This window comes from Acanthisitta chloris, unplaced genomic scaffold (genome assembly GCF_000695815.1).
Source record: "Acanthisitta chloris isolate BGI_N310 unplaced genomic scaffold, ASM69581v1 scaffold1850, whole genome shotgun sequence".
Lineage (NCBI taxonomy): Eukaryota > Metazoa > Chordata > Aves > Passeriformes > Acanthisittidae > Acanthisitta > Acanthisitta chloris.
In genome coordinates, this window is record NW_008653155.1 from 80,400 (window position 1) to 103,616 (window position 23,217).

Consider the following 23,217-nt stretch of genomic DNA (forward strand, 5'->3'; position numbering starts at 1 on the left):
AAATGAAGATGTACAGAACTAAAATGACCAATGAAGAGAAACTGCTTGTTGATTCTGAAAGTGTACTTATTTCTGTGCATTTTATCAACTTGACAAGTTTTCCAAGTAATGTCCTCTTTAGACGCCTTCTTCCATGTGCCAGGTCTTCTAGTATCTCTGTGCATGTTAGTTTTGCAATATGTTGTTGCATTGCATGGGATCCTAGTAAGTATTTCAAATAACCCATGCAAATACATTCTGCAACATTGGGTCATGTTTTTGGGAGACATCAGACTGCTGCCTTTGAATGCATTTTGTAATGTACTTGTGGATTAAACATTCATTCCTTAATCAAATGAAATGGGATACTACCCAATAAGGAAACAAGGTAGAGAAGTTCAGTGCTGAATAGACAATTTAATTCAATGTAACTTACAGTGGTTAGCCTCATGAATTGCTCATACACCCAGTTTTGAGTGCTCACTGAATTTTCCTTTGTCTGTATATGCCAGTGAAAAGCCTAATAATGTATGACCTGTCCAGGGAATATTAGACATATGAGTAAATGTTGTTTAAGACACATTAATGTTCAATTGGGACTTCTTGTGGTTTCTAGTGCTAGTCATGTTGAAGCATCTTTTGCCCTGTGAAAATGCAGAATCAGCTGGGTAGAATAGCTTTTATATCATCAAGTTTAGTGGACAGATTTATATCTCTGTTCTGCAGCTGAAAGATTTATCTCTCTGATTTTCCTAGAACGACTCCTCTTGGATCAAAATATTTTCTTCTCAACTGCTTTAAATTATGTCACAGGAAAATATCTTTAAATCTAAAACCATAAATCTTGCTTACATACCAATCTATCACTTGTCTTTCATAGAATTCTATAAAGGATCAGTACAGTTATGGTTATGTCAAGAGTTTAAAGCTGATTAATAAAACGTGTCTTTTTTCTTTTAGAACTTCTTGTAAAATGGCTCTTAATTATTTCAAGATTCCTTGAAATTCTTTGTGAAGGAAAGAGGTTTGGGATGGTCCCACACATAGTTTGGAGTGATATTGCTGTTTGTTTGGTTACAAGTTAGCTCTGATTCTTTTCTGTGGATTGCATTTAAACATTCTTGTAATTCAATAGGCATTCTGACCCCACACGATATCATCACCAGCAGGTGTATCACAATCTGGCTTGCTTAAATCAGAGTGCATGTCTAGTTAGTGTGGGATGATGGAAACCAGTTTGTAATCAGAGTATGCCAGTGATTGAATCCATGTGTTCTTTTTCCAATACTTTTTATTTACTTCTAAAAATAATTTCTACAATCATTCACTGTTTCCATGAATAAGACAATTTGTATACAAGTTAGCCAGTTCTTCTATAAAACAATAAAAGACCCTGATGGGTAACACTGCATAAAAAGGAGAAAGAAGCAAGAAAGTACATGAGCTTTCTTAACACAGTTTATGTCATATGCTATACAATTGAACATAGTTTATATCATATGCTATACAATTTTTTATTTGCATATGGTCTACAGCCATGGGAAATTCCTTAAAAGAATCCTTATTCCAGATGTAATCCAGTTGCTGGTATATGTGTGTCACCTGTAGCTACATTGTTTGAGCAGGGAGAAAATTGGTTTAAAGAGGATTTTGTTAAATATCAAGCCTGGAAAATTCTTAGGTTTTCAAGATTTTTCTTTTTCTATGGCAAAATGAAAGGAGTGATAGTAAAAGGAAAAATCTGTTGCCATAAGAAAAATGTTTCTTGTAGTGTTTATGCAAATATTTGGAAGAGTGGTTTGGATTTTGAAGCACAAACTCTGGACTTTTTTTTTAACATCTGAATCACGTATTGACTAGATTCATTGAGGGCATTTCTGTTAAGACACAGTTAGAACTGTTTAAATCTGTCCATCAATCATCCAGGCTTTCTCCAGTGAGTGTGGACAGCAACTACAACACAGATACCTGCAGTTGTTCAGGGAAAACCTGTTCCAAGTAACAAGGTGTGGTTAACTTTTAGCGTGCAAGTCCAAGAAAGTTTTTCCATGGTTGTTTTTATGCTGTTCTTCCTTACCTCTATTCTTAGCTGTGCTTCTGGACCTCTGATTGCACAGCTTTTTTCCAAGCTCTTTCTCAGTCCTGCAGAAAGTACATGTCTATTGTGTGTGTTCTCTTCTCATCAGACATTAGTCTTTGGAGAAGGAGGAAAACGTGCCTCATTTTTCTGGTCCGTGTGTCCTAACACATTAGTCCTTGAAGAGTATCAAGTACCCCTCAGCTATTCAATAAAAAGGAAAAACATGTTGCTTGAAAGGCTGTAGTTCCCAGGAGGCACCAAAGTGTCCTTCAACGTCCAGTTTAAAAGTTACATGATTTTTTTCCCTCAAGCCCATAAAACCCAGCTGGGATTCTAGCTGTTAGCTTAAGGATTTCTCCCTGGCCATCGCACCGTTTTGGAATACCTTGGTAGTTGCTAGGTTCTTTACCAGTCAAGGTGTTAGTGCAGTGATTACAACATTACAGTACTTTGTTATTTAACAAGGATGAATTTTTACACTTTCCAAGGCTGCATTAAGCCCTGTCTCTTTTCCTCATCCCCAGCATGAGTGTGTGGGCGGTCCTTAATCGGACAGTCCTGGATACGTGTGGTGCTCTTGAGTACACTGCTGTATAGTCTTTAATGTGTCTTTGGGGACAGTAGAGTGAGACGTCCTTCTTGGTCAAAGGAAGGGGTCAGACTACAGAAATATGCGGTCAGTGTCATCAAATGGGCCGCAAATGTTGGTAGATAATGGAGGAACAGAGGAGCTCAAAACAATGATACAGCTTCTGGCTTACAGAAGGAGGCTCAGTTTCAGGAGCTGTAAACTTGCAGTGAATTTAGGCCTTGTTTGGTCCGTGGATAAAAGAAAGGTGGCATTTGCCAGATGACTTAGCAAGTATTTACATAGATAGACATTTCTGTTAGAAAGTTTAAAGGGAAAGGGCTGATAAGTATAACACCAGTGTCTTGCCTGTAAGTAGAGGACAGACAAAGCAAAGGAGCGGAGCAGAGTGCATGCTGGAAATTTATCTGAGAACCTCCTTGTCTTTGAATGCTTGATCAATTTTTAGTGGTGGTGGTTTTCTTTCATGAATTCCTGTTCAGTGCAGCCTAACCCAAAGAAAATACTGGATTCTTAATGCATGAGGAAACTTACACTCAGTTTATGCATCCACTCTTACAGTATCCACAGGCTGTTTGCTAAGTAAGGTGGCTGTCAAATGCTAGTGATTGAAAATTTAAACCATCAGACATGTAGGATTCTTTTCCCCACAGTGTTGATGGATAACTTCCCCGCGATGTTGTTGTCATGCTCTAAATATATTCTAAAATCTTATCTAAAGCCCTCAAATTTTAATAAGTATGTTGAGCTTTCACAGAAGGAAAACACATTCAGCACATTCCTCAGATATTTTGTCTGCAATATTGGAAGTATTTTTCGAAGAACGTGTGAGCCATGGCATAAATGTAATGGAAATTTGCACTTTTTTTGTCTTATGTGGTCTTATCAATATGGGATCAGAAGTGACACTATTTGTCAAACATAGGACCTTTTGGTCCCCTTTATTCATCTCTAGTTCAGTTGATGGTGTTAATTATAGTCAGAGAGCACTTAAAAACATCTTTCAAAATTATGTATTTGTTGCATAGCAGAAGTTGATCTAATAATTTCTTGTAGTTAAAAATGCTATGTAGGTGAAGCACAAGTGTTAAGACTGGGAAATGATTCTGTTACACTCACAGAGGGGCTCCTGTAACAAAGTTCAGATGGGAAATTACTCCAGATAATGTTGCTAAGGCTTGATTTCTTTAGAAAAGAAGCAGCCAGCCGTAACAAATTATTTTCAAGTTCTATTGGTTTTGTATATACAATTGGAAGAAAGAAACAGAATGTTCTTTGTGCTTTTTCCATTTATGTTTAGCTTCACAGGTTTACTGAAATTTGGATTAAAGAATAGCTACTTTTAACAATTTTTATGACCTGTTCTTGAACTAGACACTTCTTATATACATTGTAGTGTGACTGGCTTTATACAAGCTTTTCATCTTCTTTATGGTGTTTGTGAAGTATACTGCACATAGCTGACAGTATAATGAAAGCATTTTTGTGTGTGTATTTCACCAAACTTGCATTATTGCAGTTGTGCACTAGCTATTTTCTAGCCTTTTCTCTAACTGTAGCAGTGTCTTCATCCCTGCATCTATATAATGTTCTTTAGAAGATTCAACTAAGTAAGAACACGTAAAGCTGAAAAAGATAAGCTGTCTTCTAACAGGGATCCTTTCTTCTTAGGAAAGTAGCAATGTGACTTTGAGGAATTTGACTATACCAAGCTAAGATCCTTCCCTCATCTGGTACCTGAGGAAGGGTGATTAGTGATCTCTATCATTTTGGGTGGGAAGACACATTTCCTTACTTTCTGCTTTGATTCTCAAGATTTCTGAGACTAATCTTTTAAATCACCAGTCTACCCATTTTTTGCCCTCAAGTAAAATGACCTTTCTCTCTGGAGAGACAGGAGTGAATGAACATGGAAGCTGCAAAATGCCATTAAATAACTGTGAAAGTCATAGCTTGTGCTTGTGAAGTGTTGGGAAAGTTCAAATGCTACCTGGCTCCCAGATCATTCAAGTTCTCCATAGCTACTGAATTTTGGAGTCTTTATGGTCAAATTAATCAAAATCCCCACTTGGATAATTTTCTCTTTGTTTTTGTAAGGTAGTATCCTGAAGAATCAAGATACAGTATTAAATGCTCACGTTTTTAGTTATTTAAAATGCAATGCAGAGGAATGTGACTTTTTTCCCAAGCATGTATTTACCAATTTCTTTGAATAGACATGTAAAAGAATGTAGGATTAGGTAGCTGTCCTCCATGTAAACAAAACATTACTCTGTAAACCAAAGCCTGATGAGTCTGTTTGACTGAACAGAGTTTTCCCATCTTAAGCTCAATACTGGGCATTCTCATTCTATAAAAATTAAGAGGGGTGTGTGTGTGAACTTCAGTTAGTTGCAGTCAGCTCTTAACCACTGACAAGCAGTTTCTTTGGCAGGCAAATTGCCTCATCTTAATATGGAGCAATACCATAACTTTGGGCAAAAGGTTTTTCAGGAACTCTAAAATTTTGCTGTATCTATTCCTGAACATTTGGCTTGGTGTTTTTTTCTGGGTATAAGTCTTAATTTTTTTAAATTCCATGAAGTTTGGTGACCAAAATTTAAGTCTGCAAAATCACTAGTTTCTGTCAACATTCTTGCCCATTTATCTAACTGTATCTAGATTGGCCTCACTGGGTTTACTTATGCACTGTATCCAGTGAAAATTTAATGTAAAATGCTGAAATAATCCATGGTAGTAGGAAGAAAGACTGGAACACCTTTCTTTCCCACCCTGGTTTGCTGCAAAGCCGCAGCTCGTCCTGAATAATGTGCACTATCCCCAGTGCAGTTACTACCAAGTTTCTCCATATGCAGGATGCTGGTTCACCAAGAAGGGGTGGAGAGTGTCCAGTTGTCATATGGCATGGTGGTTAAACAATCATCCTGAAAGGTGGGAATGGAAGGTTTCTGGTTTATAATATAAGACCCTCCTGAGCACTTATAAAAAGGATGTCTGAGTGAGGGGGGGCTCTGTTCATGTCCTAATCTTTGTAAAGTTCATTTATTCTCAGAAGGTAGGAAAGACACCTATAAATCAGTGCTTTTCCTCTGAACTCTGATAATAGTTTCAAGCTGTGTGAAGCTCTCTTTGTTCAATGAAATCTCCCACAACAATTGTATTTTAAGGGTTCGATAATCCTCTGGATTAAAGGAAATATTACGATTATTATTATTGTTTAGGCCTTTGAAATAGTAGAAAACCACCAGACAGTTCAATATATTAGGTATCTTCAGCTATGGGAAGTACCAGGACAGACAGAGCAGTTCAGTCATAAAAATGAAGACTGAGGGATGCCAGCAGCATGCCATGTGTGGGCAGCTCCCATTACTCTCTGCCTCAGTTAAGCCTGGTACTGATCAGTGTTGTCAGTACCTTTGTTATATAAAAATCCAACAGATTTTCCTACATGTTTTTGTTATTATTATTTTTCCAGAAAAATAGATCTAAGTTCCAACGAGCTACAGAAAATATTATGCAACTCAGTGTAACCCAAGTCACTTGTAATAACATTTTTCATATTTTTAAAAGCACCATAAATAGTAATGAAGTCTTGGCATGCCAACCAGCATCTTGCACTTATGAGAAGCCAAGGTGTTACAGATCTTCAAAAGTATGTCTATGAAGTCCAGTAAACATAAACAGAGTACAGTATGATCTCATGTCATCATGCAAGCAAACTGTCAATTCTGATTCTTCTCTCAGAAGTCCTTAAAAAAGAATTTGAGAGGAAAATAAAAGAAATGAGAGAGAATTTATTCTCTATACATACCAATTGGAGTATTTAACCATAATTTAAGGTTTGAAGAAACCAATGGAAAAAGAAGATCATGCTATGGCTCAAGCTTAGCAACACACAGTGTCATACTCTGCTTTGCTGAGTGTTGGGCTCTCTAGTTTACTTTTTCCAAACCCATCAAATGCCTACCAGACTTGTATTTCTGCTGTGACATTCATCTGCAATTCTTGTTTCTTTGCTTTTCTGAGTGCACTGTTACTGTACCCCTTTAATCTCCTGTTGTCACCATAAATGCTCATTATGAATAGACTACGCTGAGAAATTAGGTCATATGCCAAACACTTTTTTTTGGCTACTGACAATTTACGGCATCAACAAAACATATGCTTTATTGTGCCTATTTTTTAACTTTGCTAGATATCACAAGCAGCGTCCCTGAACGATTTAAGGAAAAAGAAGAGACGTGCCCCTCTTCCACCAACTGCATCTGCTCCACCCACTCCCGCCATGCCAAACAGGACAGAAGATAGGGAAGACAAGAGGAAGAGCACAATGGGTAAGAGGAGTTCTTTTCTCCTGTATAATCCTATGCATGTTCTTTCAATGCTCACTGTTTGAAGTTGCCTTAACTTTGTTATGCTGTGAGTTTGGAAACTTTTGTAACTTGGGAAAAAAAACCCACATTTCTCTGCAGAACGAAAGTCTGGAAATAAGTGTTTGTATATTACCTCTTTCTTTATTTTTTTTAATGGCACCATTCAGAGTACCAGAGCGTAGTAAATGGTAGATAACACTCATCAGATTATTTCAATATTTGACACAAGCTTGATAACCAAAAGCAGAAGCTCTGGGCCCATTCTGTGCCTTTAAAATCATGATGTTTTGGCTACTAAATGGAAATACAGAAATAGTAAATGGAAGTGCTAGTAAATGGGGGTAGGTCAGGCAATCCTGAATGCTTCTGAAGCTATGACGTTCTCATAGAACCAAAGTACAGTCAGGTTTGTTCAGTGTCTCCTCGTGTTCCTAAAACCTGAAGATATTTTATTTTCATGTCCTCCAGCAGTTTGACATCAACTGATCATATTCAGTAAAGTTTTTCTGTCGAATGTAGTCCTCATTTTTATTATAAATCGGTCTCTGCTGAGTCTAGCTAATCAGTAGAAGCAAAAAACTGGTACTCTCAAAGGAATACTGTACATAGCTGGAGACAACAAAAGAAACTGTAGCCTTCAACTGCATGTGACACCATGTTTACTCACACAGGAGAACTGAAAAACGTCCTCCCAGACCTCTGTCATTATCTGACTGGTAGCTTAGTCAGATCGGTGGGAGCTTTGCCTGAGTGAGGACCCCAAGATTATGCTTTTAGCAAGCAAAGTGATTTTATGATGGGTAAAGATATGAGATAATAACCCCACATATTGGAACTCATTTTTCAGTACATTAAGAGAATCATTCTTCAAGTGCCATAATGCACTCAGTGCACTTCAGTTCATGCCTTTGACCTCATGTTTCATAAAGTGCCTAAGACATACAGATATGACATCCTGTCATACATAATTGCTTACATTACAAATGCCTCACAGTTTAGAAAGAAACCTCTTGGCTTTGTTCCAACATTTATTTTCAGTAAATGCTTCACATTTAATGCCTCAGCATTTATGTAGCAGCAGGAGTCCATTATCGTGTGACATGTTCGACTCCATTGACATCTCTTATTTAAACCCTCTAAGGGGAACGTTATCACTGTGCCATATAACACAGGAGTTTTCAGCAAATTGGCTTACTTTTAACCACTGCAGATGTCACAGTCTGTCACTTCCTGTGCTTTGCCCTACTGCTGGTCACTTTTTAATGACATTTGGTGCTTTAACTTTTTGTTCATTTTATTTTCTGTCAGTGCTCAGAATGTTACAGATGAAATAAAGCAGAGCAGAGCCACTTCTAGGCCGTTCAGTACTGTGTACATAAGTGCTTGCAGGCCAGACTCTGCTCATGTTGGGATTCTGTAGTATCATTTACTTTAATGGAGCCTTATTATTTTACACTGACAAAGAATTTGTCCCACAGTAGCCCTGTCTTCAGAGCTTTTCATTTTCTGCTACTTTCTTGAATGAATGTGTTCATTAACAAGAAAAAATGTTACAGCCAGAGAAGGTTGGTAAAACAGCCTCTCTTCGGGGCCCTTGCAAGAAAACAATGAGAAAGCACAGATGGCTCTGAAAGCATGAGAGAAAAGCTGTGAAAAAAAGCAAGACTGTTGTGAGGAGAAAAAACGTGCTGCAAGAAATAGTCAGCCATATGATGGAAAAAGGATTAAAGCTACCTGTGTATCGCTCAAGATAGCCACGTGAATCAAAATAAAAGATCCTATCAAAATGTTCTCAGACTGGCAAATTCACTTCAGTATTCAATACTGAATCATTTATTGTGACTCCAGAGTATTGTGCCAAATTTCCTCAAAGCAGTAAAAATGGGCTTGCATACTTGCCAGCATTAAATTGTGTCTCTGGAAGATACTCCTCTGGAAGCTAGTGACTCCCAAGAAGAAAATCATAATGGTTTAATCTTTTTTTCTCCAGTGCTATTTCCCTTCTAAACAGCACAAAAACATGAACCTGAGAGTGTAAGAATGATCAGAATGGATCAGACCAAATATCTCTCTGCCAGTATCTGTCTTCAGCAGTGACCACAGCAGATGCTTAAAGCAGGGTATGAGAGCAGAACGAGTGGGTAGTCATGGGTCCTCAGTGCAATTTCACCTTCTAAGGACTTTCCAAATTGCAATAGCTCTGGTTCTGTACACTACCAACTGACAGCAGCTTTTTAAGATTGCGACTGGTTCATAGAGCATAATGCAAAGGTACATGTATTTATTTAGCTATTGTACATAGCATTGAAATAAACTCCCAGCCAAAGTTATAAGTATTTCCTTTGATAGCTTCAAACACTATTTTGCGAAAAACAACTTAATCATCTGCTACTCTACAATGTCAAAATAATAGAAAACTTACCTAAAAAAAGAAAAAGAACAGAAAAACCTGAAAGATACCTGCTTCAAACTACTGACCTGAGGCATCTTCCTCTTTCTCTCAAAAGTGTCAGGAAAATAGAGATATAAAGTATCCTAGAGGTCAACAAATTCAGGCGGTTTGGCACTTCAAAAGACAAAAGTAAAACACATTTTTCATGTTTTCTTACATAGCTTTTTTCAATTTTTTTAAAATAAGTTATTTTTCTCCTTCCTTATGTCTGCCAAAACTGTTGATTTTAACTGTTAGTTGTACATGAATGTGCTGGGCTCAATTCTGGTCCCATTGCTGTTGGTTTAAGAAAGACCTACCTTTTCCTTCTCCCTTAATTATTTGGGGGTAAGTAAGAGCAAAATTAGATCCAGAGAGACTTTGGATGTGGGTAAGGGAAAATCAATGTGTTTTTTTAAAATGACAGTAAACAGAGCAATCATTACCTTGCAATGAAATAACTAGTCAATTGATCCCCCTGTAGGTGATGGACGGCAGGTGCCACAAAAGCCTCCTAGAGGCACCCCTCGTGGTCCACCCCAGTTAGAGATCCCCCCACCCCCACCTTACCCTCCTCCTGGCAGAGACATTGTGGATCCAACAGTGTGTTACAGAGAAGCAGATGTTACAGCACCAACAGAGCTGGTACCTAAACGTATGTTTAAAACTACATGTATTTGCATTTCCATTCTTTTGATGGTTACTCTCAGGGGTAGCTTTTCCAGACTTTCCTCTCTGCTCCCTGGTTGTACATGTCTGTTTTTTCCCCTTTTTCTGGGCTGTTGTCTTTCAAAATGTCCAATGCAGTGTAACTAATTAATATGAAGTATAAACAAAACACTTGTTTGGAGACAGTTTTGCAGATGATACCTAGTCATTGTGTAGAAGCATTTAAAAGCAACCATCAAGCTTCATAGCTTTGTGGTATTGAAAGAAAAATTCTGTTGCATTCATTCTCCATGTGTGTTTTTCTGTACTAACTTTTTTTGTCTCCCCAGAGACAAGTTCTTTTGAGAGCCAATAGATCTATCAGTCTAGGTTGAAAACTATAGGGTGTCTCCCTTAGGAAAATTAAACCATTTACGGGAGCTGTATATAGTTAAAAGGCCTTCCTGTCTTAATGGGTACATCTTTCTTGGCATCTCTGGATAGTCCTTTGTGTGCTCTTCCCCTTGGGCATAACAGTTATCAGACAAAGAAATACAATATTTTCCACATCCTTGTGTATTTGTGAAAAGCATGTTTTCATGCTACTTTTTCGTGCTTATCCATTGACTGTCTTTAAATCTTTGTACACAATCCAAGTCTTTGATCATGCATTATGTTCCCTGTGGGCTTGCCCTGCACACCCATGTAGATCCGGTAAAGGCAGCAAAGCTCTGCACGTTGTGACATCTCATGGACGCACTTCCTTTGAAGGCTAGGAGGGTGTCTCCTAACCCTGGGATAGCGAAATGTCTCCATTAGCTGTTAATTTGACAAAAGATCTTCTACTGGGATATTTTTGTTACCAGAAGTACTCTGCAGGTAGCAGTTACTGTGATGCATTAAGGCTGGCGTGCTTGCTGTTGAATGCCAGCTAAACCTAAACCATTATTTTTCTGAGGAAATACAGATCGATAAGTTTTATTGGGGGGAGGGAAGGAAATTAAGGAGGTCATACTAACAGAAAACCTGAATCTTATTGAGGATTAACCCTAAGTCATTTTTACCAGCTTATGCACAGAAATATCATACTTAAAATCTTCTTTTTGTTCTAGATACCATCAGCTTGCCTACAATGTTTTCTTTATTAAATATCCATTGTGGCCTTCTTTGCATTAATATTTCTGCTTCATTTGAGTTTCTATCACTGTTATTTTGCAATGCTCTCCTGATCTACCTTGGTGATCAAATACCCTTTCATCAATGCAGCCCTGATTTAATCAGCGTGATCATTTGCTCTTAAACAAACACAGTATCACAGCCAAAAGCATTTGATTAAGCTTGTACATGGAAACATAACATGAGTTTTTATTGTCCTCAGTGTACTGAGAGCAAGTGCTTAGTGGGTACTTATTTTAGACTTAAAGCATCAGTTGGAGAGGGACAAGTTTAGCTTTATCATTATGTTGTGCTGATTTAATCAGCGTGATCATTTGCTCTTAAACAAACACAGTATCACAGCCAAAAGCATTTGATTAAGCTTGTACATGGAAACATAACATGAGTTTTTATTGTCCTCAGTGTACTGAGAGCAAGTGCTTAGTGGGTACTTATTTTAGACTTAAAGCATCAGTTGGAGAGGGACAAGTTTAGCTTTATCATTATGTTGTGCCTAGATAAGGTTGGAGAGGGGCAAGTTTAGCTTTATCATTATGTTGTGTCCTACCTAGATAAAGATAAGTGTATAGATTTACACAAGAGAAAAATGTATAGATGTACCCATGAGAGACAGCAGCACGTATGACAGATGCTAATTATATTGCCTAATGCCATTCTGAAAGGTGTTTAGATTCCATAGCGATTGAGCTGTGTAAGAACAGAGTTTTGCAATGATGTTTTTTTATTGCTTGAGAATGCCTCAAGCAGTGCAAATAGGACTTCGACGGTAGATTCAAAGAACAACAAAATTTTCAATCGTCCTAACTCTAACCTCAGTAAATGTGTTTTCTCATAGAACAAGGTGGGAATGAGGATAGGCTGCTGATGCCAGCTCTTGATGAAAGGCATATTTGTTCTGGAATCACTCTCAAAACAGCTTTCTCTGATGAGGATTGTGGTCTTCCTTTGCTGAGTGGGTGACTGTCAACAGCAGTATGTCTTTTCACAAGATAAAATTCCCATTCAGAAATTAAAATTCTGTGATCATGTGGAGTTCCAATTCTCATTCCTTATGATCTGCCACTGTCTGTGGGATGGTGTGCTTCACGCGTCATTCCTTCCCAGCACACACACAGTGTCCCATTGTACTCTGGGAAACAGATGTTGAGAAATACTCATTTTATAGAGGAAGGTGGCAATCGCTCTTCGTGGAGTTTTCCAAACTTCTGTGGAGTGTGAGTCAATCATGATTAGGGCCTTTAGTAAGATACTTGGGCTTTTCTGACCCTAATGAGAAGAGTCTCTTATACAAACATCTCTTACACAATGCAATCATTCCTCACAGTTTTTGCACTTTATTATCTTTTTATTCTCATTGCATGACCTTTCCTCTTAACTTTTGGCCTGGTAGAACTTGAGCTGCATGTCGTGGGCATGTTTAAAATGACGCATTTATGGGATCCTTTCTCCTTCCTTATTTTACTAATCAGATTGCACACTGTCTTCTAAGATTGACTGCACTTTGGGAATGCAGAAATGGAGATTCTTGCCTCTGTTGCATGGTGTTGCATGGTGTTTAGTTATGTCACATTGCTTGTGAAGTTCCCAATATATGAGTCAATGGTAAGGTCTGTGCTACTCATCACAGCTACAGAATGCACATAGTGAAAGACTGCTGCACCTAGACAAGCAACTCAAACAAGCTGCCTTGAAACGGTGTCAGCTAATTCATTAGAATTCCTGTGTAACTCCATGATTAGCCCTTTATTTGGCTAGTTATGAACTATCATTAAGATAAGCAGCAAGAAATTAAAAGCTCTATGAAAGAGAATAAACAATTCACCTTCCTGTAGAGTGAGATCCTGTGCTACTGGATAAAGTTCTAGTGAACTCAGGGTTCAGACCGGGTAAAGGCTTGACAACTGATTGATTCTCAAATTTCCAAAGTGTTCTGTCCTCGAAGAAATTAAATCAGGATTTGAATCTGTCTTTGATTATTTTGATCTGTCATTAAAAACAATCATCACATAATGATAAATTTTAAAGGGATGAAGATTTGGGTATAAGCATTTTCCCAGTTATTTTGTATAGATGACGTGCATACTACTAGTTGATGGATAATACCAGGTTAATTCTAAGGAGCTTTGTCCCTATATCTTATTTGTTATGGTTTTCATTGTATCATTGATATATGATCAGGTAATACAATCCACTTGACAAAAACTATGACAGTTTCACAAGCTGTTGAGTCACATTCCTTTAGTCACCTTAGATATATATCTAGTCTTTCACAGTCATTAGGGTTAGTCTCTAAGAGTTGGGCTTAGTTAGCTTGAAGCAAAAATCGGTAGAAATACAGAGGAAACTACATTTTCTTACATGTGTTTCTAACTGAATTGAGAACTGCAGGCTACTGTGTAGGAAGTTTTGCTGGCTTGTCATAGTACCCTGCCTCAGAAGGCATCTGTCAAGTGGCCCAACCTTTTCTTTCTTAGAAGTGGTCTTTAAAGCAAGAAAACTTGCAGGTGTGACTTAGGAGGCTTAAATTGCCATCACTCCTCTTATTCATCCAGCCTGATCTGAGGCTAAAGAATGAAGTTGAATCTCCAGCATCATCTATCTTTTGCCTTCTGGAGAATTAAAATTCAGGCCAAGTAAGGCAGAATTCGTAGACATGCTGCATATCAGTAGGTGTTGTGCTGTTAGGATTGAGTTAGCTTTTACATGATCCCAGGGAGTTAGTTCCAGAGCATCTGTGGGACTCCAAATTTTAATGCATGTGCCCACGCACCTACACCTCCTTTGGGTGTCTGATTCCTTAATGTTACTGAGCATGCTAGCCATTCTGCTGTCTGACCTACACAATATTTATCATTTTATCCTTTTACTCTTTTCCCCTGACAGTTTACTGTTGTGCATCATTCCCTTCATACACCAAGCGCGTCTGACAGACCTTGCCTCTTCCTATGACCTTCATACTTCTGAACCTCCTATTGCCTCTGCTACCCTGATTCTTCTGTTGCCTTCCTTCCTTCCCTGCTGGAAAAGAACCTTTTTTTTCTGACTGAGATTTTGGCTTCTTTTCTTTTTAAAGTCGCACATTCTCTTTTAATTACTATTGATAATTTTTGGCTGTGGTTCATACTCATTTGTGAGATGTATGCTCCAGAACTGAATGCTGTGTTATATAAATCTATATGTCAGCCTTAGAAGGATTATCTGTTGCTCTTTTCCAAAAGATTCTCTTTATTTTGAGCCATGGTTTAATTTGATTGTGTTTCAAAAGAGTGTGGTTTTGAGATGGGGTGTCTGTCTTACTTTCCATACTGTCTAAAGGTTTAATGAAAGGTTTCTAAAAACACTTTTCACTTTTTCTTTCTGTTAGTTTGGGTATAACATTTTGCATTCTCTAGGTGTTCTGTTTTCCCTTTATTGCATCTGTTTTGCTCCATTGGAACAAAACTAGAACTGGGCATGGTCTAGTCAAGTTGAAGTGCAAGATTCTTTCTATATCTTGGCTATCAATCAAGCTGCCAAGGTAAAAGAGAAACATGAAGATCTGTTGGATCTGTAAGGGGCTTAAAAGGAATACTAAGAACCAGTAGCAAACGCACTGATTCATAGTCTTTACTTCTGCTTTCATCCTGATGCTTGGTATGAGCAATTTTATCTTGACACTGGAGACATCCTATGGAAATTGAGGTGTGTGTTCTATTTCTGTAACAAAGGATGCAAGCACTGTTTGCTCAAGATGAATCTTGTTCCACAAGTCTCCTTTTTACACTTGTACTAGGAATAGTCAGTGAGTTCTAATTAAAATATCGGCTATAGATTTGTACTTACCAAAAGCTTCTTTGCACTGAAGGAAGTTCTTCTTGTGAACAGCCCATAAGACATGTATTTTTAATCATTCTGAACTACAAACATAGGTTTTATGAGTTGTAAAGGTGCACACACCCAGAACTATTCTGACCTCACACGTACTGTGCTTTTAAGACATTCATGTTATTTAAATGAGTGACTTGCAATACATAACTCTAATTTAAATGATGAAAAATTATTGTTTTACCCTCAAGCAAATAATCATGTTCATCTTGAATCCTTTCCAAGTAGGCAAAATGGAGAATAAGAAAGCAAAGCATTCCTACAGATAATATGAAATATGACTAAAAAGGATTTTGACAGTTTTTAATACAGATATGACATGTAGTTAATAAGTTTTATGTGATGCTTTAGAAAGTATACTTAGTACCCTAAGGGTCTTCTAATAAAAGTGGAGTAGAATTGAACTCTCTGTGCTTCCAGGTGCTTTGTAATACCTTCTTAAGACAGGACAGTGGTTTAATTGTAAGTCTTCTCTTGGAAAAAACCAACGAGTAGGTGCTCACAATGTGAAGATTAAGAACCTAATTTACCCATTCTCATTACTCTATTTGCATCCTATTTGTAACTCCACAGAGTTATGTGCCATGTGGAGTTCAGACTAGTATAAAAATGTAATAATGAAGTGGTGAAACAAAGTGGGTTTTTTATATTGAGGACAATGTAGAAGTACTGTGGATCGTCAAAGTAGTTTTTTGCATTGACACCAGTTTCACTTGAAGGGGGCTCAGGTTTTCAACTAAATTACATTTTTAATGAAAAATTTTCTTTGCTTTGAAGGAAAACAGCTATGGCCCCTCTCCACATAACTGACATGTTTGCTATGAAAAGCAGTCTCTTTTCAGGTGGTCTGCTCAAACTCTTAAAATCTGTAGCTGAAAACTCAAAAAAGTTCATTACTTACACTTAATTTATCTTTTCTTTAATTAAAATGCAAAAATTGCCACTAAAATATGTTTGTGGGAATTAACATTTTTTGTGAAACTCCTATGTAAAATATTTTAATGACCTTTCAGAATTTTACAAAAAAATTCCTTGCTTATGCTGGCTCATATCTTTTGTTTATTACAATTTCTTAAGTGCCAGGTACATACATACTGTTAAACAGAGCTTTAAATAAAAGAAGAATTGCTGCATCTTTACAAAAAACGATTGTAATTAAAAGAAAATATACTGTGACATTAGCATAGCTTAAAACCTCCCATTACTACATACAGTATTGGAAAGAACTTTCAGTGGCACTCATGAAATCCAAGTCTGTTCGGTGGAATTACATGGATACTGTGTTTCACAACCATTAACTCATTAATGGTGTGTGTGCAATGAGAGTAAAGTTTGTAAGCAGGGTGTGATTGTGGGAAGGTGAACTCACTGGGAGTTTGGTTCACGAGCACCAGCTCAGCGCTGGGGTTGGAGAATCCCTGCTTGTTCCAGGCTTCAACTCACGATTTCTAAAGGCTCCTCAATTCAGCTTCTGGAAGAGAATGGGAGTTCTCTGTCATTTTCAATAGCAGGAAGGAATGTCAATTTAAGTCCATTTGTTGGAGTCTTAGGTTAGCAGTGATGTGAAGGGACACTGCCTCTGGTTTACTCCTTTATTTTAACCTTGGAGACATGAGAAGCGTAAAGAGAATGACACAGAGAAGTTGATAACAAATTCACAACAATACTACAATTTTTTTCACCAAAATCCTGCTAGCAGAGTTAGTAAGAAACACATTTAATATATTCAGGATTCATCCACGCTACCAAACAGCATTGCTCAAATACTGTCCTTCATGTTAAGATACCTGGGATGAAAATTAAAGAAACAAAAATAATTGGAAAATATCATTGAGCCCTTTCAGGAGGACCAGTAAGTGCATAGATAACTTATAAATCAAAACAAATTCCAGTCTTATGACTCCAGTGCCAGTGACATTCAGTGCTCTTAGGATGTATAATTTATGTTTAAACTCATTCCGATGAATGTGCTTAACCCGTCCGAAATGCAGTGAATTGGAAACAGATTAAGTTTGCCTGTGTTCGGTGCCCACCAGAGGGAGCCGGTGCTGTCCCGGACCCGCAGTAAGGAGCAAGAATAAGGCTTAAGGGGAACGTTAGCCTTATAGATCCCACACTTATGCAAAGTTTTTCAGTTGTTAGTTTTCAGAGTCATTTTGTTCTGCAACAAAAAGTGAGAAAATCAATATTTTTTCTATTTTTTTTAAAATCAGTCTCATCACAAATAGGAAAATGAAGGTAAAATAATTTTTGCATGTGGTGCCACTGTGATGGCATCTTCCAGATGTAAGCCCAAATTTTTGGTCTAAGCATTCTTGCAAAGGGCAGTGGCATACTATTGGGTTGGCTGTTACGTTGCATAGATATTGCCTGTCTATGGCAGCTGTGCCCAAGGTGTGGTAATTAGCATATATGGTTAGTATATCTGCATAAGAAGAAGTACATAGGAGTAGGTCAGGTTTAGTACCAGTATAGAAAGACTGTGTTCTGCTAGAAGGGTTTTATCAGCTTGAGTTTTAGCATTTCAAAAGTGTGAGCAGATTGGTTTAGTATCCATCTTCTTTCACAGACAAATGACTTCGTTATCAGCAAATCAGTCATTCAGATACTAAAATTGAGGATTCAGAGATTCTCCAAACATTCTTAAATATATTTTCTACATGTAATGCTTTGGGAGTTTTTGCCTTGGGATTGGAATCCTGGAGGATTGAAATGAATGTTTTTCTCACTGAGCAGATGGATTTTTATTTTTTTCTTTTCTAGTGACAGGGCTGTAAAATACTAAACTTTGAACTCATTTCATTTTTATTTTTGGGAAATATGCTGCTGGTCTGGAACTGAAACTTATTCTAGGCAGGTAAAATATGGAGAGATATTCTAAATATATTAATGGAAAAAGTAAATATTTCTCCTTTTGTTCAGTTTTTGCTGGAAATATTTAAAACTGTCTGTGGCGTCTAGAGTGCTCCAGTAAGTGCCAAGGGAGAGCGATTGGTAGAGAAATCATGCAGTTCAAATTGTATGATGAATTTCAAAGACCTATGATGCATTTATTTGTTAAACATATGGCCATCCAATCTATCATATGCTCATCATCTGTCCCTGTACTTTGCTTGTTTAAAGTAAACTCTGTAGTTATGATTCTTATACCCTTATCATTTAGGTTTACAGCCACTTTAAGCCCTCTTTATTGTTCTGTCCCAGTATAAAAGTGCCTCTTTGTGAGAGTTGGGCCCTGTGTGTACATATGACAGCAGTTCTTTCTTCTGAACTTGGCTTCCAGTCATTACCATGACTCTCAATATATATTTAGTAAATGGAGTAGGCACCATTTAACTTTCCATACTAAAATACATGTTATTTTAGAAGACAGAATGTAACTTATTCCATCCCTCAAAAATTACAGTCATGTTGTTATCTGATGTCATTGCAAAACGATGGACTTCCCCCTCAAGGACAGTGAAACAAAATTGCTGTCACTGTTTACACACTTCTTATTCATAAGCTTCTGTTACAGCACCTGTATGGTTAGAGAAGTCCACTGTTAAACTTCATAAGAGGTTGACAGAACAAAAAGTGACATAATTAATTCTTTTTTTTTTAATCTGGAAGAGCTTACACATGGTAAACTGCTGATTTTTGCTGAAGTGGAGAAGGGAGAAGGTGATCTTATGTTTCTCTGCAGGAATCAGCTGCTTTATTCCTTGTTTATCACGTATTCTTCTGGGATGCTCTAGGTTTAAGTGGTAAATAACTGTAGAAAGGATCAAACCCAACAGAAAGAATTAATGACTTTAGACATTGATGACATACTGAATAGGTATCAGCCCTGAGTCCTTTATATCCCTTGAATGTACCTGAAAATTGAAACATTGTGGGGGGGTTTTTTTAATGTTCACTTCTAATAAGAAAATTGTAAATTTGGGTCACCAGATCTGCTTCATTTTCTCATGCTTTGAGAAAGTTCTAAAGAGAGAGACTGAGTCCTGGGTACAACTAACATGAGATAGAAAGGGGTGTATTTTCATGTTCATTCTGCTGCCTGCCTGTATTAGAAATAAAACTTGTGCTTTCTCAGACTTTGAGCCAGAATTCAGTCTGACTGTAAGGGAACACAATTACTTTGACTATTTGAAAAATATACTTTCTGGTTACATAAGTATGGGACTGGACCCCAGTGAATTCTAGCATCATTTCCTGATATTTAGGTTTTTATTTACCTATGTCATGGAGTGTGGAATAAACCTTAGCTTCACATTTCCCATCCTGACTAAACGTAAAGACATTTCTCTTCTAATTCCCTTGCAGACCAGCTCTGCAATCCAAGTGGTCTGTGGATAAACTGTGAATGTTTATTCCAACTGAAACCAAATTCCCTGATTTCCTCTTCCTTAGTCAAAATAAGAGCAGTTTAAATATGGGAACTGTAGCTTTAATAACTGAGTGGCATCTTAAACATACTCTGCTGTCCTTGAATGGTGCAATGTGAGGAAGTCGTCACACCCATACAGATAGAGCAGCTTACACTTTATCTGTAACAAGCTGGGCTAAACATCTGGGTTCAACCAAATACATGCATGTGGTGCAAGTGTGTGTGTGAGAACTCTCATCCTGGATATGAATTTGAAGTTATGCTAAGGTTACACATATGGGCCAAATAAAACTGGAAAGTTGGTATTTGATGGCACTGAACAGCACTGAAATTTGTAGTGCAACATCCTACTGTTCCAAATGCAGGCAGTGCACAGGGAGCTACAGAAAGCACACTGTTGAAAATTTTTGTGTTCTCTGTTCCAGGTAGGTGATGATTCCCATACCATAATGCTTTTCCATCCTTAGAGATGCTCATACTCACCTTTTCCTATTACCACTTCTGAGTCAGTAAGCACTGACTAAAATGCCTGCCTGCTTTCTTCTAAGAAATTGAGAATTCTGGCCATGCACATTCACTTCTGGGTTCTAGGGCCTGAGGGAGCAAAAGGCTGAGAGCAGAGACAGAGTCTCTTTTGTCAGCTCCTTTTGTGGATTCCATAATTGGTTCCTGGCATGGATAAAAGAATTGCTTTCCAACCTACTGTACCATAAGCAAAGGTGGGGTGTAATGGAGGACAAAGACCTAAACCAAAAGAAGATGGAGGAAAGAATCAAAAAGGATGACTATGGCAGACAAATAATCTTTTTTCTTTTAAGACTGTTGTGGTTAAAAGGTGAAAGTAAAGTTGCTAAATATATGGTAACCTCCCGTAAACAGTGACAGACTGATAGGGGAGTATCTACTTACTTGTTAGAGCAAACGAAATGACTATTTTTTCCACTTAAAGCATCTGATAAACATTTTTATTGATATCTGATTTTTAAAACACACAGGTTAGCATTTTTCTTCTTTTCTCTTCCATGTTTGCTTTTTTCCCCTCATTTTTTTCATTTGACAAGAAGTTAAAAACTAAAAGGGAAAATACTTTTTCAGTTCATAAAAGCGTGAAAATTAATAGAGAAATAGTTGCAATATTTTTTTATTGACTAAGTGGAAACATGCAACAGCTCTATTTTTAAGGTGTGTTGATAGGTGTAAAAGCCAAGACTTGAATGAATATACTTCTCAAATTATAAGAATCATGAAGAATGATACAAGAATTATAAAGACTGTAAGAAAAACTAATTACTGAGCTTAAGTTCAATATAAGAACTTTGCTTACTTGACTTTTTCTTGTAAGAGATGGAACATTTTGGAAGGTAAACAGACTCTTAGATGACATGCTTTCCAGAAAGCCTCACAGTGGACTGCTAAGGACTGTAGAAAGGTCATCCTGTTCAACTTACTTGTGGTGGAAGTAGATGCTACTTTGAGGTCTACTGCATGAATGCATTGGTATTTTGGTTTTGTTCTGAAACACCTTTTGAGTAATACAGATTTCTCTGACATGTTAAATCAATGCTCAGGAGTGAAACAATTCTTTCTTACCAGGTAAAACTTATCTCACTTTTTTCCCTAAAAATAAGCAAGGTTTTTTTTTGCCAGAAGAGATCTTACTTCAATTAAATGCAAAGTATGTGAATCTTTTATTAGTATTTCTCGTTTAATTTTACTTCTAAAACCCTTCTCAGCTTGCCTTCAGAAAATCAGAACAATATGCTGATTAACTGACCAGTCAGTTAAAGAAACTCAGAGGTTTAAATGTCCAAGTTTTCCGAATGAAAACATTTGGGTAAAGGGGGGGAAAAAAAGTATGCGTATACTGTAATTTGCTTGTTTGCTCCACTCCCTTGTGGACATGCCCAGCTTCCTCTGTACCTGGCAGCTTTCCTGTTCTGTATTCATCATGCTAATCAATGGGATTCAGATGTTCCTGAAATAAAATCATTTGTGTTCGGTTTGCTCTTACAAAGGACACAGATTGTACTAAATAGGCTTTTCTTCAGTTTCAGACTACATTAAATACATGCCACTGTTCATAATACAAGGCTTTGGCAATGTATCGATTGCGTTCTTTTCCACAGAAAAAATCCTTGCACGGGGAAACTTCTTGCATTTTTTTTTCCCAGAGTTAAATGAGTGCCTGTGAGAAAATTAGCAGGCTTGAAAGCAATTGAGACAGGAGTCTTTAAACATGCATGCTGTAATGGGAAGAGTAGTAACAAACCACCAATTTGATTCTGTGCTGGGCTGATAGGGACCGCTCTAAGGTGAGTGGAGAGTTTTATAGTCCCGTGCTGAAATTATGAGCCATCAGGAGAATTAAGATAATGTTTAAGCATTACTGTGCAAACTGTACCGTACGAAGTAGAACAGTGGCCAGTCACACCTGCTAAAACATTTTCTGAGCACAGTCCTTATGTAGTGGTTTTAGGAGAAAGATATTAACTGGATCTTTGGAGTTTAAAAGAGAGGTGCCCCTTTTAATTATTTTTTTTAATCGGGGATAAGAAGGGAAAACAGAGAGGATAATAATGGCTAAAAGAAAAGAAAAAATAGATGGAGATGAAAATCCCAGATGCATGAAGTACTTGCTTTTCAAAACCAAAATGGATGTTAGGATTTGAGAACTTTTCCTTTTTTTGTTTGCTTTCCCTTTGTTTTCATATTCTCTTCCCCCACACTCCATCAAGTAATTCCTTAAGCATTTCTTTTAGACTTCTGCATTAATGACTTAAGTTCTCTGGTATCTAAACCCCACCATGCTCTGGGTTGAAGCTTTGCCCTTTTTCATAGCATCCTTGCCTCTGATATCCTTGGTAGATAATAGAGAATGAGTTTTTATGTCAGCACATATATGAAGAAAGTCTCCTCGCTCTGTCCTTCTACCCTTTTATGAAACTTCTGGAACTGAACTTTAGACTGTTACCCTTCCTGAATTTCAGGAGAAGGTGGCAGCCAGTTTAAAATTTACTAGAGGGTTTCATACACAAACTTAAAACCTACAGCAGGGTGACCTTCTCAGCCTAATTTCTGTAGGAACTGAGGCTAAAAAGAAAGAAACTCAAAGACATTTCTAAGTTTCCTGTAGGAAAAATGACCTTTTATGCTGATCCTATTTAAGCTCATTAACTCAGGTGAAAAATTCCCCAACTAACTTGTCTGTTTTGAGGGTATGATCATAGTGAACCTTCAGATTCTAGAAATGGCCCTGCTCCAGCAAAGCACTTAAGCATGCTTAATCAGGTACCCCATTATACAGCATGCACATTATTATTGAATGAACTGTGTAAATGAAAGCCTCAAAATGCTTCACATGAATAAAAATGCAGACAAATTTTCCCTGTGGGGATTCATCCCATGCAGGAGATATCTGCAGCTTTGCATTTTAATCAGTGAACGGTCCAATCCTGCTCCCATTGAAGTCAGTGGCAAAACCCAACTGCTGCAGTGGAAGCAGGATCTGATACTAACAGCACAAAATATTAAAGGGAAAATTTATTCTAAGTGGGTGTTCTGATGATGACCCATTCTTGCATCAGGCTATTGTTCACCAGAGCACCTGAGATGGCACTGCCATTAACGTGTTACTATCCGCAGATCAGTACAGAGTAACATCCAGTTACCACTCTTGCATGTTTGCATTTCGTCAAGTTAATAGGG

The 23,217-nt window shown here is 37.5% G+C and overlaps 1 protein-coding gene across 1 annotated transcript in view; it reads left to right on the forward strand.

Annotated features, from left to right (window-relative positions):
• COBL (cordon-bleu WH2 repeat protein) overlaps nt 1–23,217 on the forward strand; it is a 109,560-nt gene that overhangs the window by 57,955 nt on the left and 28,388 nt on the right. The window contains exons 8-9 of the mRNA XM_009079555.1: nt 6,844–6,982; nt 9,937–10,107. Of these exons, the coding sequence (XP_009077803.1) occupies nt 6,844–6,982; nt 9,937–10,107 (310 nt within the window). The remainder of the gene's footprint in view (nt 1–6,843; nt 6,983–9,936; nt 10,108–23,217) is intronic.